The 15,401-nt window shown below is 43.1% G+C and overlaps 2 protein-coding genes and 1 long non-coding RNA gene across 3 annotated transcripts in view; 1 reads left to right on the top strand and 2 right to left on the bottom strand.

Moving 5' to 3' along the window:
• Window positions 1-4,371, bottom strand: part of IQCK (IQ motif containing K) — a 35,530-nt gene extending 31,159 nt beyond the window's left edge. The window contains exons 1-3 of the mRNA XM_069869912.1: window positions 4,308-4,371; window positions 2,626-2,681; window positions 1,770-1,908 (exon numbers count right to left, since the gene is read on the bottom strand). Of these exons, the coding sequence (XP_069726013.1) occupies window positions 1,770-1,908; window positions 2,626-2,681; window positions 4,308-4,338 (226 nt within the window). The 5' untranslated portion in view covers window positions 4,339-4,371. The remainder of the gene's footprint in view (window positions 1-1,769; window positions 1,909-2,625; window positions 2,682-4,307) is intronic.
• A 291-nt stretch (window positions 4,372-4,662) lies between these two features.
• On the top strand, window positions 4,663-14,755 carry KNOP1 (lysine rich nucleolar protein 1). The gene is made up of 5 exons (XM_069869908.1): window positions 4,663-4,772; window positions 5,900-7,241; window positions 9,853-9,921; window positions 10,422-10,499; window positions 12,036-14,755. The coding sequence occupies exons 2-5, from the start codon at window positions 5,901-5,903 to the stop codon at window positions 12,345-12,347; spliced, it is 1,800 nt and encodes a 599-aa protein (XP_069726009.1). The 5' UTR covers window positions 4,663-4,772; window position 5,900; the 3' UTR covers window positions 12,348-14,755.
• LOC138727478 (uncharacterized) lies at window positions 9,928-14,886 on the bottom strand. The gene is made up of 3 exons (XR_011338561.1): window positions 14,749-14,886; window positions 14,199-14,257; window positions 9,928-11,141 (listed from the first exon to the last, which is right to left on the bottom strand). It is a non-coding gene; the product is annotated as an uncharacterized lncRNA (long non-coding RNA).
• Window positions 14,887-15,401: the final 515 nt, after the last annotated feature.

Raw genomic sequence — 15,401 nt, 5'->3', positions numbered from 1 at the left:
ACTTACAGTTAAGCAGTTTGATTTCACAAACAGACAAACGTTAGATATAAGTATCAGTCATTTTATCAATACCAACAGCTTGAAGTAGACTGTTTGTTTCAGATGCAGCTCTGGATCTGTCTTCACTTCTCTTCAGCCAAGAGAACAAAAACTTCAGTAAATTTCAATCTAAAGGTGCATCAATACTGCAAACTGCAGTGTCCCTCAGAGATGTCAGACTTAGTTTTATAGGAGCAAACTCAAGACACCAAAAGCAGGTTAGCCAAGGAAATGAAAGGCAATGTGGACTAATCTATCCTGACAGAAAGAAAAGTAAATTATCCTGTGCTGAACTCAGTGCTGTTACAGCTATCTGTCCTCATGCCCTTTACAATCTGCAGCACCAGTTGGACATAAAATTGAATTTCTAGACAGAAGAAAAAAACCCAAAGGTTGTATTTCAGCAGTGCTGTGTTTTCTTTCTCATAATTGCTTCCTACATCCTTCAGAAATTTGAAAATTATGCCACACCCAATTACTCCACCCTGAGGACTGTCTGGGTTGGCATCTCATGTTTTACTGCACAGCCTTTACATCAGGTCCACTTACCCTATCTCTGACCTGCTCACACACATTGACATCACTGAGTTTGAAGCCGAAGAAAGCAGCTGCAGTCAGCATCACCAAAACCCAGCAGTGCTGTTGCCCATGCTCTACATACAGCCCAATTTCCTTCAGCTGCTTCCTTCTCAGCTTTTCCCCACGTCTCCATCTTCCCTAATGGGACTCTGCACCACAAACTTATAAACTGGGTGAGCTGGAGGAGCCTTCTACCCCTCCTGATGAAGACACTGCACAGGAAGGAACTCAAGTTCACTGGGCCAAAGGGAACACGGAGCGTGACCCTGTTTGAAGCCCTGAGAGAATTTCCCTCAGAAAGGTTAACAAAATAAAACCTGTTAGGATCCTAGTTAAGCAGGGGTGGCTTAGTGGCTGAAATTCTATGCCTAATTTAAAGCCAGACTGCCTGCCATTCATTAAGTACCCAGGTTTTGGCGTGGTCAGTAAAGATTAAATCATAGATGTGTTCTCTTTTGGCAACACAGATCAAACGCTGAATTTATTCTTTGCTCTGTACTTTTAATTGGTTCATATACTGCCAGAAAATGTTCGTAATTGGAAGGACATGATGTATATAAAAGCCAAGGGTAGCGCTGCTTCTGAGTAGCAACAGGAATTCCTAATGAGCAAGAATGAATTGAGCAGAAGATGACAAAAAGGACTAAAACACAGAGTAAAAATACATCACTACTTGGTAGTTTTTATTAGGTATAGAAATTGATAAAAATGGAAAGACAAAACTTTAGACTTGTTTCCATCCTAATGTGTAATCAGTCAGGCGAAGATAGTATTTTGAAAGCAGTTTTCAAATTCAATTGGCTATTCAGTCTATTGATCCTAGTTTTGCATTATTAAATTAGAGGAAGAAATGCTTGTCTTTCTCTGATTTAAGTGGCTAAATAAAAAAAAAATCACTTATTCAGAAGAGAACAAAACTGCCTTAACAGCTAGATGATGCCACCACTTTGTAATGCACCATTTGAGCCTTCTCTCGTTGACCAAGTGGCCAGGCTGGCTCCCTCTTTACAGACCAAGAGGCCAAGCACACAAATTCCACTTCAGAAAAGGTGCTGTAGCTGTTAAAGCTTTAACTTCAACAAACAGCAAACCCTTGCCATATGCAAGAAAAATAATCACAGCAGGATTCAATATGATGAACTCCTACTTACACGTTTTTGTATCAGGTGGTTCGGAAAAGGGGGCTGTTTCAGCTGTGGGAAGCAACTGTTGCACACCTGTATCAGCTGCAGGGGCTGAATTAAATTGTTCCATATGTAATGGCTGCAATATCCCTGCTTCCAATGACACCTGCTCAAGATAAATGTAACCTATATAAATACCCCAATCAGACTGTAAAAAAGTTTAGAAGCAAATTCAACAGGAAAAACTACAAAGTCAGTTTAAAAAAATAGGGAATTATAATTTCTCATTTAAATATTGAATTATTTCAGTATTTTCCAAATACTCATTGCACTTTAATATAAATTCTGCAGTTTCCACCACAATAAAAGCACCTAAACCTAACAGAAGCTATACGACTACTTTTAAGAGAATATGGTGAGATGTAACAATTTAAAAAATACTTTAGCCATTGTAAGAAACAGTAATTCCTTGAAAGTTAAAACTGAGCTCATTTCTGAATAAGTATTTTTCTACTCAAAAGCTTATGTATTTGTTTCTGTTTTGTTCAGAAGTCCTGACACTCGCCTTTTACAGAAAAGAAACTTTCCTTCTAAACAAAGCATAAACACACTAACCCAGAGTAGATGCAAATCCAAGTCTTAAGAAACAATTATGGGTATCAGCAAAAAAGTCTACAACTTCAGATATGGTTTTTAAGCGTGCAGAAACTGTTACAGTGAGCCAGCAGAACACTCCTTACAGACACTGAGCTGCATCTGTTAGAGAGAGGCAGTTTTCATTTTATGAATGAGTCTACTCTGCAGGCACCTAATTCTCCCATTTAGTTATTTAAGACTTTTTAAACCAGCCCTGTGCAGATTTTTTTACTTGAACGATACTCACAGATTCATGTTTTGACTCAGAAACATCTGGAAATGGAGGCTGTTCTGCTTCATAGTCTAAGAGCAAAAAGAAGTACATTTACTCAGAAGACTTGAAAAAAATGTATTTTTCTCCTAAACAAATATTACTTTTTTAAAAGCACCTTTTCTGGTTTGAAGCAATTAAATCAGTATACAACAAATATTTCTTGAACGTGAAATCTAATACTTTAAAGCAAGTGAGAACTTGTCTTGGCCTCTTGTCTTGGCTTGAAGTAAAGTCCAAAGTTCTCAGTGATGAAAGGACCCTTGATTGGAGGAAAGATTTTTAACCAAAATAATAATTTAAAATACTTTAACGTAAGTAAAACGCAGATGCCTCCGTGGAATTAACCATTGCTTTTACAGGTAGATAATAGTGATTTTCAACTTGAATTTCCCTATAAGCAACTGAATCCCCTGGACATTGCTGAGTGTTACTGCCTCAGTACACGACCCACATAGATTACTGACTGAATCAGTGTAAGAAAAAGGAGGACAACGGACCCAAGATAAAAAAAAATTACAGATTACATGATATAGAAAACTCTTACAGCCCAAGCCAGTGGGCTTCACGTTCTACCATTGTAATTGTGAGATTTACTGGCATCGCTGCTTCCAGATGTAGTACAAATGCCTCAGCTGGGTCATAGAATCATAGAATCATAGAATAACCAGGTTGGAAGAGACCCACCGGATCATCGAGTCCAACCATTCCTATCAAACACTAACCCGTGTCCCTCAGCGCCTCGTCCACCCGTCCCTTAAACCCCTCCAGGGAAGGGGACTCAACCCCCTCCCTGGGCAGCCTCTGCCAGGGACCAATGACCCTTTCTGTGAACAATTTTTTCCTAATGTCCAGCCTAAACCTCCCCTCGTGGAGCTTGAGGCCATTCCCTCTCGTCCTGTCCCCTGTCCCTTGGGAGAAGAGCCCAGCTCCCTCCTCTCCACAACCTCCTTTCAGGGAGTTGTAGAGAGCGATGAGGCCTTGTAAGGCCTGTTCTCCAGCCCCCTCACCAACTTCGTTGCTCTTCTCTGGACTCGCTCCAGAGCCTCAACATCCTTCTTGTGGTGAGGGGCCAGAACTGAACACAGGATTGGAGGCGCGGTCTCACCAGTGCCGAGTCCAGAGGGAGAATAAGGGCCATCAGAATAAGGTGTGATTCCCGTATTAAAACCAGCCATTTTAAGGCCCAAACCCCTACACTTTAAGGCATTATGAAGTACAAAGTGAGGAGAACCACACGGGCCTATGGTGCCACTCTCGGCTTTCTGACACATCTCTGTGCTCCCAGATTACAGGAAAAGACTAAGATTTCATAGAATTGTCTAACAGTTTGGGTTGGAAGGGATCTCGAAGCCCATCCAGTTCCACCCCCTGCCACGGGCAGGGACACCTTCTACTGATCAGGGGCTCCAAGGCCCATCCAGCCTGGCCCTGGACACCCCCAGGGACGGGGCAGCCACAGCTAACCTGGGTGACCTGGGCCAGGGCCTCAGGGCCCTCAGGGTGAATAAATTCTTCCTACCGTCCAGCCTAAACGTTTAACCTTTCTTCCTACTGCCTCACCGAAACCTTCCCCCTTCCAATTTACTCCTTTCCCCTCACGCTATCCCTCCAGAACCGCCGTGAGCGGCCCCCGCCCGGGTTTCCCCCTCTCCCACCTGGGCCCCCGCGCTGCCCCAGCCCCGCCATGACACCCCCGCCCCGTTCCCGCGGCAACAGCGGCGGCGGCGGGTCCCGCCTCCCCTTCCCTTCCGGGTCGCGGCGGGCGGGAGGCTGCGCGCGGCACGTGGGGAGGTGAGAGCGCGGGGGGCCGGGGCGGCCGCCCCTGTCCGTGCCCGGGGTGGGACCGGGGGCCCTTCGGGGGCCCTTCGGGGGCCCTCCCGACCCAAACCGTTCCCTGATTCTAGGATCGGGGCGCTGGGGGGGCCGCACCGTGAGCGCTGGGGCCGCTTCTGGGCCCCTCGCTACCACAAGGACATGGGGGGGGGGGGGCGGGGAGCGTCCGGAGCTGGGGAACAAGGGTTATGGGGAGTGTTTGGGAGACCTAGGGTTGTTCAGCCCGCAGGAGGCTGAGGGGAGGCCTCATCGCTGCCGACAGCTGCCTGAAAGGAGCGTGGAGAGAGGTGGGTGCTGGTATCTTAGAATCATGGGATGGTTTGGGTTGGAAGGGACCCCAAAGCCCATCCAGTTCCAGCCCCCCTGAGATGAGCAGGGACACCCCCCACAGCCCAGGCCGCCCCAGGGCCCCCAGCCCGGCCTCGGGCCCCTCCAGGGCCGGGGCAGCCGCGGCTAACCTGGGCCAGGGCCTCACCGCCCTCACGGTGATATCCTAATCTAAATATTCCTAATATCTAACGTAAATCTCCCCTCTTTCAGTTCTGGGCCCCTCACCACAAGAAGGATGTTGAGGCTCTGGAGCGAGTCCAGAGAAGAGCAACGAAGCTGGTGAGGGGGCTGGAGAACAGGTCTTACAAGGAGCGGCTGAGAGAGCTGGGGGTGTTCAGCCTGGAGAAGAGGAGGCTGAGGGGAGACCTCATTGCTCTCTACAACTACCTGAAAGGAGGTTGTGGAGAGGAGGGAGCTGGGCTCTTCTCCCAAGGGACAGGGGACAGGACGAGAGGGAATGGCCTCAAGCTCTGCCAGGGGAGGTTCAGGCTGGACATTAGGAAAAAATTTTTCACAGAAAGGGTCATTGGGCACTGGAACAGGCTGCCCAGGGAGGGGGTTGAGTCCCCTTCCCTGGAGGGGTTTAAGGGACGGGTGGACGAGGTGCTGAGGGACATGGGTTAGTGTTTGATAGGAATGGTTGGACTCGATGATCCGGTGGGTCTCTTCCAACCTGGTTATTCTATGATTCCATGAAAACCATTGCCCCTCATCCATCTCCCTCCCCAGCTTTTCTTTAAGTACTGAAAGGCTGCTATAAACTCTCTCTTGAGCCTTGTCTTCTCCAGGCTAAACCCCAGCTCTCTCAGCCTGTCCGCATATGGGAGGTGCTCCAGCCCTCTGATCATCTTCGTGCCCTCTTCTGGACTTACTCTAACAGATCCATGTCCTTCCTCTGCTGGACACAGTACTCGAGGCGAGGTCTCACCTTTTCACTGCAGCATGTGGTTCTGGTTCCCTCCAGCATGGAAAGCAGATTATGAAATTCGAAAAAGTGCCTGGGCCAGTGAGCGATATGGAATGGTGTCAGAGAAGACACCACCTTGTTGAAGCAGTGCACTAACATCTTCATTTATCTTTTTAGAATGATAATAAAGAAGAAGAGAAAGGAAGTTCACGAGGAATCTATAGAGAAGAAAAAAAAGGTGAAAAGTAGTAGGAGCCAGACTGTTATTAAAGTTGAGAAGGATGTTCAAACCATCATTAAGATTGAGGGTGATGACCATCTTAAGACAAAAAAAGAGGTGAGGAAAAAGGAGAATTTAAAAGAAGATGAATGTTTAGACCACTTAGAACTGAAGAAGAAGAAGAAAAACAAGAAAAAAAAAATTGACCCCGAGTCGTGGAAAGAGGCACATTCAGAAAGCTTTGTGAATGTAGGTGGCCATCTGGATTCAGATCCTCAAGAAGAAACAGAGGAACAAATTAAAATTTTCAAAAAGAAAAAGAAAAAAGCCCGATGTCATTCCTCCTTAACACTGGAGGATGATCAGAGTAGTGACATCAAGCTTTCACATCATCGTGCAGATGGTACTAAGGAAAATGAATTTGCTTTTAAAAAAAGCAGAGCGAATACTGCTTTGAATTTGGAATTGGATGGTGAAGTAGCCAAGGAAAAAAATAAGAAAGGACTTTTTTCTTTTTCATTAGAGGACATCCAGGACAGTAAGCATAAACAGTCTGAACAGGTTCATAAAAAACCACACAAATACATCTCACAAGAAAAAGCCTTTGCTGGTGAAAACCACGGAACAGATATTACCCGGAATGATAGGGCGAATTATGTGAGGAGAAAGAAGAAGAAAAAGAAAGATAAGTCTGACTCCTTTTTACCAGAAAATCAGGACAATATCTATGGAGTTCCTGATAGCCCCACTGCATTAACAGACTTCAGAAAAAGGCAGAAAAAGAATTCCCAGGAAACTACATTCACAAGTAGAGAAGAAGACGCTGCTGAGTCAGGAAGTATCAGCGGGACCAAGAGAAAGAAGAAAAGAAGCAAAGATATTTCTTTCTTAACATGTGAAGATGATCAAGACTACAGTCACAGAGTTCCTGATAAGCATCTCCCTGCACAGCAAGAAGTTCAGCCTGAGGAAAAAGAGCTTTCTGGAAAAAAATGCAGGAAGAATTTCAAGGATAATAATGAAGTAATCAAGAAGAAAAAGAAAATTCAGGAACAGGAAACAACACATACAAAAATTTCTTTAAGCAATAAAAAGAATAAAGAGAGTGAAATGCAGAGAGCTGAATTTGTTACAGGGGATGCTGTAGATGGAGTTTTATGCAGTCATAATCATATGCTCTGTGACAAAAAAAGGAAAAAACGAAAAAAAGACCCACAGGACTCTGCTGAAGAACCAGGTTCAAAAGCAAATTCAAAAAGGAAAAGGATCAAAAGAGAAGACACAGGGAATGAGGCACTGGTAAGCTGTAAAGAATAGGGTATCTTTGCTCCCTCCTGCTAAGGAATGGAAAGTTTTTTAGGTAGACAGTTTCCTGTCTTGAAGGTTGTTCTGCCTCTTCAGACCCTGAGATTACATTTAGGACAACTCCCTAATCTGTTATTATACCCAGAACTTTGAATGCTTGGCTTGTTTAAAAGTCACCTACTAGATAATAAGGCATCACTGAAGGTTTGTGAAGTAGGGGTTGAGCAGGCCATAGCGCTAGCTGCTCGCAGGCTCCCTTCGTGGTGTGTATCACTTTGTTGTGTGCTCGTAGATGGAGTTTCTTCACACTGTGGAAATGTGGCAGCTTTCAGGGGTCTGTTGCTAATAATGAAATAGAGGTTTATATAAGCAGGTTCTTCAGCTTCCATGGAGACCCAGACAGGCTTTTCCCACAAAGCTTTGTGATGGGAGCGTGCATGTTTATTGGTCATTAAGTAAGCAGATGCTTGGGGCTTTTAACTTAGGTTTCTCCTTTTGACCTTTCAAAGGACAAGGAGGTTTTATTACAGGGATATATTTTCTAATTAAATTGACATTGCCTTCTTGAGACTGCTAGACATGACTCGGATGTTTGCAGCAGCTCACATGCTGTGGAGGCAAGATAAGCTGAACAGTGGCAAGTAAACATGCATGATGGTGGTGACCAATTAAAGGGAGAACACAGCAAATACCTTGCAGACAATTGGGAGAAGGGTGTAGGGTGATGCATGTTTTGTTTCTCCCTCCATATTCAGGTCTGTCCTTTAACCATAAAAACAATCGCAGAAAAATTCTGAAGATTAACAAGTCTGGGTAAATCAGTTACAGAGGAACCTCGTTCCTGCCAGGCCAAAAGATGCTTCTGTAATCAGTGGCTGATAATGTCATCTTGCATTTACCTTTTCCATAGTCCTGAACCATTTCCTAGTATACAGAGTGTCACTGCTGTATGCCTTGAAAATCGTCTGTGGGCTCGTGCAGCCAGCAGAAGAGTAAGTTTCAGTGACAACGTGGAGTGATACCTGCACAGATGTTTTTCCCATTAGATGCCATTACAGCCAGCTTGAGCAGAGTGGGGAGGCATGAGGACTTGGTTTGCTTGGAGACAGCATAATCTCACTTTATGTGAACGTGCTTCCCTTCCGTGAAGTTGGGGGAAGACTGACACACCTCCAGAGGGTGTAATCTTCGCCACTGGTGCTGCAGCCTTCAGGTCAGCAACATGCTGGGAATGAGCAGGGAGGGGTGCACCCTTCCTCCTTCCTTGTCTGCTGCTTGACCTTCCAGCTAAAAACAAAAATATGTTGCAGCTGTTTGCAGAATCCTGTCATGACAGTTCTCCTGCTTGTTCTAAGAGATCTGAAAAGACAGTACCAGGCCATCTAGAAGTAAATTGAGTTGGTTGGGTTTTTTTGTTCTGGTTTTTTTTTTTTTTATCCAAGAGAAGGAGCTCTCCTTACTGCAGACAGCGTCCTCACATTTTTAATGCTGCAGGTACTTGTGTGTGAGTGAAATCAATGTATAAAAGGTACCTTTGGAAAACAAGGTAAATAATTCACGGCTTTAAATAGAACTGTAAACACTCAAAAAAGTAACAGCAGCTTCTGCTGACAGAAGTATGTTACAAATCTTTTCCTTGTCTTAGTGTTCCCTGGCTATTTCATGCTTGGGTTATTGTGTTAGCTGTATTGATAGATCTTTCCTTTGGCCACCTTTTCCAGGCTTGTCTAAAGCTTATGGCTCTAATTTATAACTGTCCTGGACTTATGACTTATCCTGTTATACTGGATGCCCAAAAATCTTATCCGTATTACATATTCAGAAAAGAAAGGCTGCCCAGTGGGAACAAAAGGTTCTGAAGGGCTGCAGTTGGTGGAAGAGTCTGGCTGCTTGTGGACTCTGCCTCTGGTTTACCTTCTGCCCAGGCCATTCCTGCTGTAGCTGCTCTGTCTCCTCATATCAGCTCCCTGTTCCCAGCTCTCAGATGTGGAACTAACGCGCCATTGTAGGAGATACTTTATGTACGTGTCACACCTCTCCCTGTGCTCTTTGCAGACTGGAAGCTCCTTTCATCTACTCTGCGTTTGTACAAGACAGAGCACGGTGCAAACGCAGCTGCCTCACAATTGCTTCTTTCTTTTCTGTTTTTCTCTAGAGGGATCAGCCTGCCTCCAGCTTGTCCTGTGCTTTCAGAGGGGCCATTATCTTACCATCAATGTTTTAATATTTTTAACTTCCACTCTTTCTGTTCCTTAATTCAAGCATAAATTTAAACTTTTATGAAATGCATAATTTGAAACTCCCCTGTCTGCAAACGTTACTGTAAGTGCCAGCAGTGTCATCAGGTCCACTTCGATGCGTGAATTTAAAAAAAACCTCTTATCCTCTTAGTGGAGGAAAGGAGCTCTTCCTTGGGGAGAAGTCTCTCCATAGAAATAGGCTGGTTTAATTGGCATTTCCAGCTTAGATCTGACCATTTCTTCTTGCCCCAGAATAGTACTACTGTATTGCTTGATGGGTTTTCTACTTTCATGTCAGAGCTATGTAAATTATAATTAACCAGCATAGATAAAAATACTCATACTAGCTTTTTCCTGCTTTACAGAAAGATGTGGAGGATGTAACTATTGTCCAGGAAAAAAAAGGAAACTGTGATGAAGTTAACATAGACAAGGTATGCTTTGTCTTATTTGTGTAAGATGTAAAGCAAGTCAGCATTTAAAGTATGCATAGAATTTGTAAGAAAAAATAACTGCTTTGTTGCTCATCTATACTGAGATATCCCTGGACGGAGCTCTGTTTAAAATGTGCTTTGCTTTCCGTGAGTTAAGTCCAAAATGTACAACTCCAGTCAATGTCAGTAGCTTTATTACGTTAAATACAGGTTTCTTTGCCCGCTTGTCAGCGTTGGTAGTTTCAGCGTAGCTGTTGCCTGCAGTCAGAAAATTAAACGTATCTGATACAGAAAAAGGTGCATTTAAAATACCACTGGAAAAATCACAGTTCAGATGTTGACTACGTAAAAGAATCACTTGCAACTTGTAAATTATCCTCGTAAAATACTGAAGATAAAGGAGTAGTTTATTCTTTCCTTATCTTTTCATTTTTTAATTAAATTAACTGTCATTTAACACATAGAAGATAGTATCTTGTGCTATTTTTTCTGCATGCTAGGTGAGGCGGCAGGCTCTGCAAGAAGAAATCGATAGAGAATCTGGCAAAACTAAGGTTTTCAGTCCCAAAGTAGAACGGGTATGTATGAACTTACACTGCATCCGATGTAAATGCTGTGTCCCAGAGCACGTTCCTGAGAAGGGCACTAAACTCTGTATGTGGCGGCTTGGCACGAGTCTGCCTTCTGACTGTCAGCTTCAGGTCATGCTACAGAACAAGTTGATACAATCCCAAGAGAATGTAGGAGCCGACCAGTGAACTCCAACAGCGATTGGCACTGTACAGGGCTAATTCCCATCATTGTTCCTCAGAAGCAATATTTTCTCCGGTTCCTCTGGAGAATGAGCCATGGAATTACTGCGGAAGCATTTTCTGCTTACTGTACAATATGAATATTAATAATTCTAGGCTATGGCTACAGAAGTCAGTGAGTTGTACCTGAATTGTAATCTAGGAGATTTTGCAGACGTTCAGAAATGGGTGCACGTGGAAAGGTAACAGGGATGACTACTAAAGGTGTGATATTTACAGTCAGTCCTCTTCTAACTGCTGCCCCTTTCCTCCACCTCTCAGGCAGATGATTTTGCATTCTTTGCTTTTGCATCCTGCTCACCTGCCTCCTGACAGGTTCACAGTACGGTAGTGGAAGCTGTTGCACTATTGTTCAGCAGGGATAACAAGATTCAAGATTCATAGTTGTTTCCAAGACTGCCAGTATGCCTAGAAAGTTGGAAAACAGCTCAGACAAATGCCAGAAACAACTCCTCTATGTTTTTTACATAGTGGGAGGCAGACTGTGGTAGCTGTGGAACTGCAACTGTCTAATAGTCTCTGAAGCCATTGAGAAAAATGACGTCTTTGGCAGGAAACTTCAGTTCTTTGGTGCTGATCTGTCTCTGTCAGTCGTATGCAGAAGAATAAAAGCTATGAAAACTAATTCATAGCTTCACAATGGGTGAGCTGGAAATGCTGCAGCAAAAGCTGCCTATAGTGCCTGCCAGTAGCTCACTTAAAAAAAATTACAGGCTTTGACAAGCCATAATTATTTTTGCGTGTGTGCAGATGTCTCCCATTCCAAAGGGAGGACGTGTATGTATCTGTGCATGTGTCCATGTTGCAGACCTGGGCTCTAACAGCAACCTGTCTTTGAGCAAGGCAAAAATACTAAAGAATACTTTAGTATTATGGATATTTTATTATGGATAGCTTTCTTTTAATAGCAAGTGTCTGGTCTATGATAGTGAATGATACTCCAGCCTTGCATTTTTTGTACTTGGAAAGCCCGCTACAGCTTGCCTGCAATATTGTGTAGCATGCCGTGTGTCATGATGTCTGTCTAGTGAGAATGCAAATATTACTTAAACGTATAGCCATGTGAAGTGACAGAATGAAAGAGGAAGAGGATTAAGGCTGACAATTGTCTTAGAATAAGAAATGACTGGGCAGTGTTTGGCTCTTTGAGATTGCTAAGCATTATCCAGAGAACAGAAAAGACAAGCTTCTTAAAGACAGAAGGAAAGGAGGTTCTGAAACTGCATTGAACTCTATCTCTAGGTTAAAGGAACTGGTATTGGTATTATTTAATTTTAGTGTGAATTTTGTTTTGCTTCACAGCATACAAAGTTTGGCCAGTGGAGTACAGCTACTTTTCAAAGTTCTGAGGAAGAAACCAAGTTTTTTCGACTGATGGGTGGCTTTAAAAAGGGCTCTGTGCCTACTCAGAATCTCTCAGCAACTACAAACAAACCAAACATGGCTCTGAACAGGGAAGGGGAGGAGAAGTTACAGCAGGCTCTGAAGATGGAATTTGATAAAGCAATGGACTTGAAGCAACATAGAGGAATTGGCCTTGGATTTCAATCTGCTGCCAACAAAAAAGGATACATAGACAAATATGCATCTAAATCTATAAAATTTGAAGATTAAAACTCTTAAGTAATAAATGGAATGAAAATAAGGCATCCAAATTTCTTTTCATGTTCCACATCTTTTCTTACTTGAAGTGGAATGTAAGTGTTTTAAGAAACTTAATTCATGACACACTTTTAGTACAAGTTTCAGCATACAGCAGATTTTGTGGAGTTGGGTCCTCACTCCAGCTAAACAGTTAAGTTTTTAAAACTTTTAAAATCTTTTCTGCAAGGCAAGAGACAGCCGCTTCAGAGATTGAAGGTATATGGGCAATACCTGCAACAAGGTGGAACTTAGTAAATTTTTTTTTAAAGGCTGATTTCATACTTTCTGTAGCAATTCAAAAGGATTTTCAATGTTCTGTAAAATCTTCACATTTTTACACTCAGTGAGTGGTACAAAACGATGTTTTACTTTAAAGAAACACTACTGATATGCCTACAAATGTGATGAGGGGAGACTTAACTCAAAGCAGTTTTTAAATATTAGCACTTCATTATAATAATGAATAGCATTGAACATCCTCTGTATTTTTTACTTATGCTCTGGCCATTGGATTTTCAAGCCGCAGCTGTTCTCTGTAAATGAAGGTGAATGCTTTATGGATAGCAGCACCAAGTATATGGGGATCCAGACTTCTCAAATTACAGAAAGCAAGGTAGTTTTAGGAAGATGCTTATTGGGTTCATAACACATCAGTAAGAATGAAATTTCTAATCTCTGGATTTTCAGACAACCCACACTTTCACTGGGTTTTTTATGAGAATACAAAACACGAGACTGCATTTGTGTACATCATGTTCAGAACTGACAGGTCCAAACCAGTCTACCCATGTCTTGCTTGAAGTTACAAAAAGAGAGTGAAAAATTGTCATGTAGTTTATGACTGCCCGTGTCATTCGTTATGGGAGACCGGTGACAAGTTCCAGCTCTGGTTCTTGAGCAGAACAAGGTGACCGTCTCTGGTGTCTGTGCCGGCTGCGGTGAAATAGTGGCTGACCTGCAGGGGAAGCCCAGCTTCAGGAGGTCACTATCGCTGCTTACCTAACAGTTTTCTGCTGAGTTACCTCGCCTTTTGGTAAGATCATGCCACCTGGTCTCCTAAATTCCTTGCTCTTTTAAGACAGCCTCGTTGAGAGACAGTCTTTTCCAGAGGACGCTCCACCTGAAAGCAGCTGCCTCCAGCAGAAAATGCACTTAAAGCAGCAGCTGAAGTACATTTTGAGGTGGAAGTGAAAATTATGCAGAGGCTCCAGCTTAAGCTGTTGCCATTAATTATTCCCATACCTGGGAAAATGGAGATGCTAAGCCACTTCCTGCAGGGTCTGAACTTGTCTTTGAGGAAACCATGACCTTTAATGTGTCATTTAAAACCACCGCTACCTCAGGGTGAGCCTGTTGTACCAGTGCTCTCAAAGCTCAGTGACCGCCTTCAGCTGGCCCTTCTAGATTTCAGTGCTTGATTTACTTAATATCAGGTAGTGGGGGTTCCGTTTTCTTTTCTGGTTTAAGACAAATGCTGAATTCAGGCTCACAGCTATTTGCCAGGCAAAAAAAAAAACCCAAACAAAAAAGCAAAACCAAAAAACAAGTTAAAATAAATTAACAGGTAGGAAGATTCAACTAGTGACTTCATTTAGGAGGAGAGGGACAGCACGTACAGCTTTCTGCTGCAGAGCCAGTCTTGGATGGGTAGTGACAGGTCATGCAGTGCCGCCGATATGAAGATGATGAAGGTGATATTTGTCCTCCTTGCCTTTGGGTAAGGACTCTTTCCTGTCTAGAACTGTTGCTCTGCTATAGCTTTGTGGATGGCCTGGCACCTTGCACATGAAAACGTCGTAGTTTGAAAAACAAGATACTTACCCAAGGAAAAACTGTCAGCTCTTTTCAAGCAGTCAGACTTGGTCCTGCCTGCATGGTTGCTAAACAGAGAGAAAGAGGAGATCTAGAAGTACAGTGCTTTAACTAAAACGAATTTTGCTCTAACGTGGAATTAAGACAAAAGGGATTTATTAGAGTAGTTATGTTAGCTTCTAAGCTAGGTGTTTATTCACTTTGCTCCTGATAACTAACCAGAGCTTTCTGCCTGTCACTGAGCTTTTTTTTCACTAATAAAAACAGCAGTAAAAAACATCTGAAAGCATTTCTCATGGTGGTTTTGTATCAATAAAGAAACCAAACTTCCAGTCTGCTCAAAAGACAACAGACAAAAATGGGTGACTGCATGGGGAAGAGGAACGTTTGGGAGATTTGTAAGCCTGCTGTAAGAGCTTCCGTTTTACAGGATCTGGAACAACTCCACTCTGGGTTTCGAGCAGTCCACTTGCCCCCGGAGGGCAATTTCTGCCATACCGCAGCTGCTCAGCGTGACCCACTTGGCGGTTTAGAGAGCACAGAGCTTAATCCCACTTACCCAGTTCATGGTTTATGTTTCCAAGCCCACTAGGAAGAATCATCTACGTGCTGTTGAGAGTTGTTTTGTGCAGCTGCCGCACGAAGGAAGGCTAAATGAAAGTGGGACACGATCACATATGCAATTCTATCATTTCATTACCTATGTGTACTTTATACACAATTATTTAAGGAATGTCAGTATAATTAAAATAGCTCTGTACTCAGCGTTGGAAAGGTCCTGTATCAAGTTGATATCACTTCATAATTATCTTGTATTCCTGCAGTTTTACTCAGCTTACATACACAGTCTGTATCAGGACCCATGGGTCCTAGGTTCAGTTCTTTACACTCTTAGCACAAAATAAGTATTTTAGATGTACCCTGCTTCAATAACCACTGAGGAGATGAAAAGCATGCAACAAGAATGGTTTAATTATTTGGGTGGTATTTATTATCAGCTTGCCTAAGTCCTTAAATATATGGTTCTAGCAAGACTGAGTGCGTGTTTAGGCTCAACAAAATAAAACATTTTTGGCAAAAAAAATATATCCTTATAAAGATTTAACTCATTAAAATACTTACCCCTAAGGAAACACAGCAACAGATGCAAAGTCTCAACATGGTGCCTTCCCATGTGACAGAAGTGGCAAGAGTGAAATTTTATTAGGTGTA

The sequence above is a fragment of the Phaenicophaeus curvirostris genome, chromosome 16 (genome assembly GCF_032191515.1).
Source record: "Phaenicophaeus curvirostris isolate KB17595 chromosome 16, BPBGC_Pcur_1.0, whole genome shotgun sequence".
NCBI lineage: Eukaryota > Metazoa > Chordata > Aves > Cuculiformes > Cuculidae > Phaenicophaeus > Phaenicophaeus curvirostris.
Note: the sequence above shows the minus strand (reverse complement) of the source record. Positions and strands in the feature narration are given on the sequence as shown.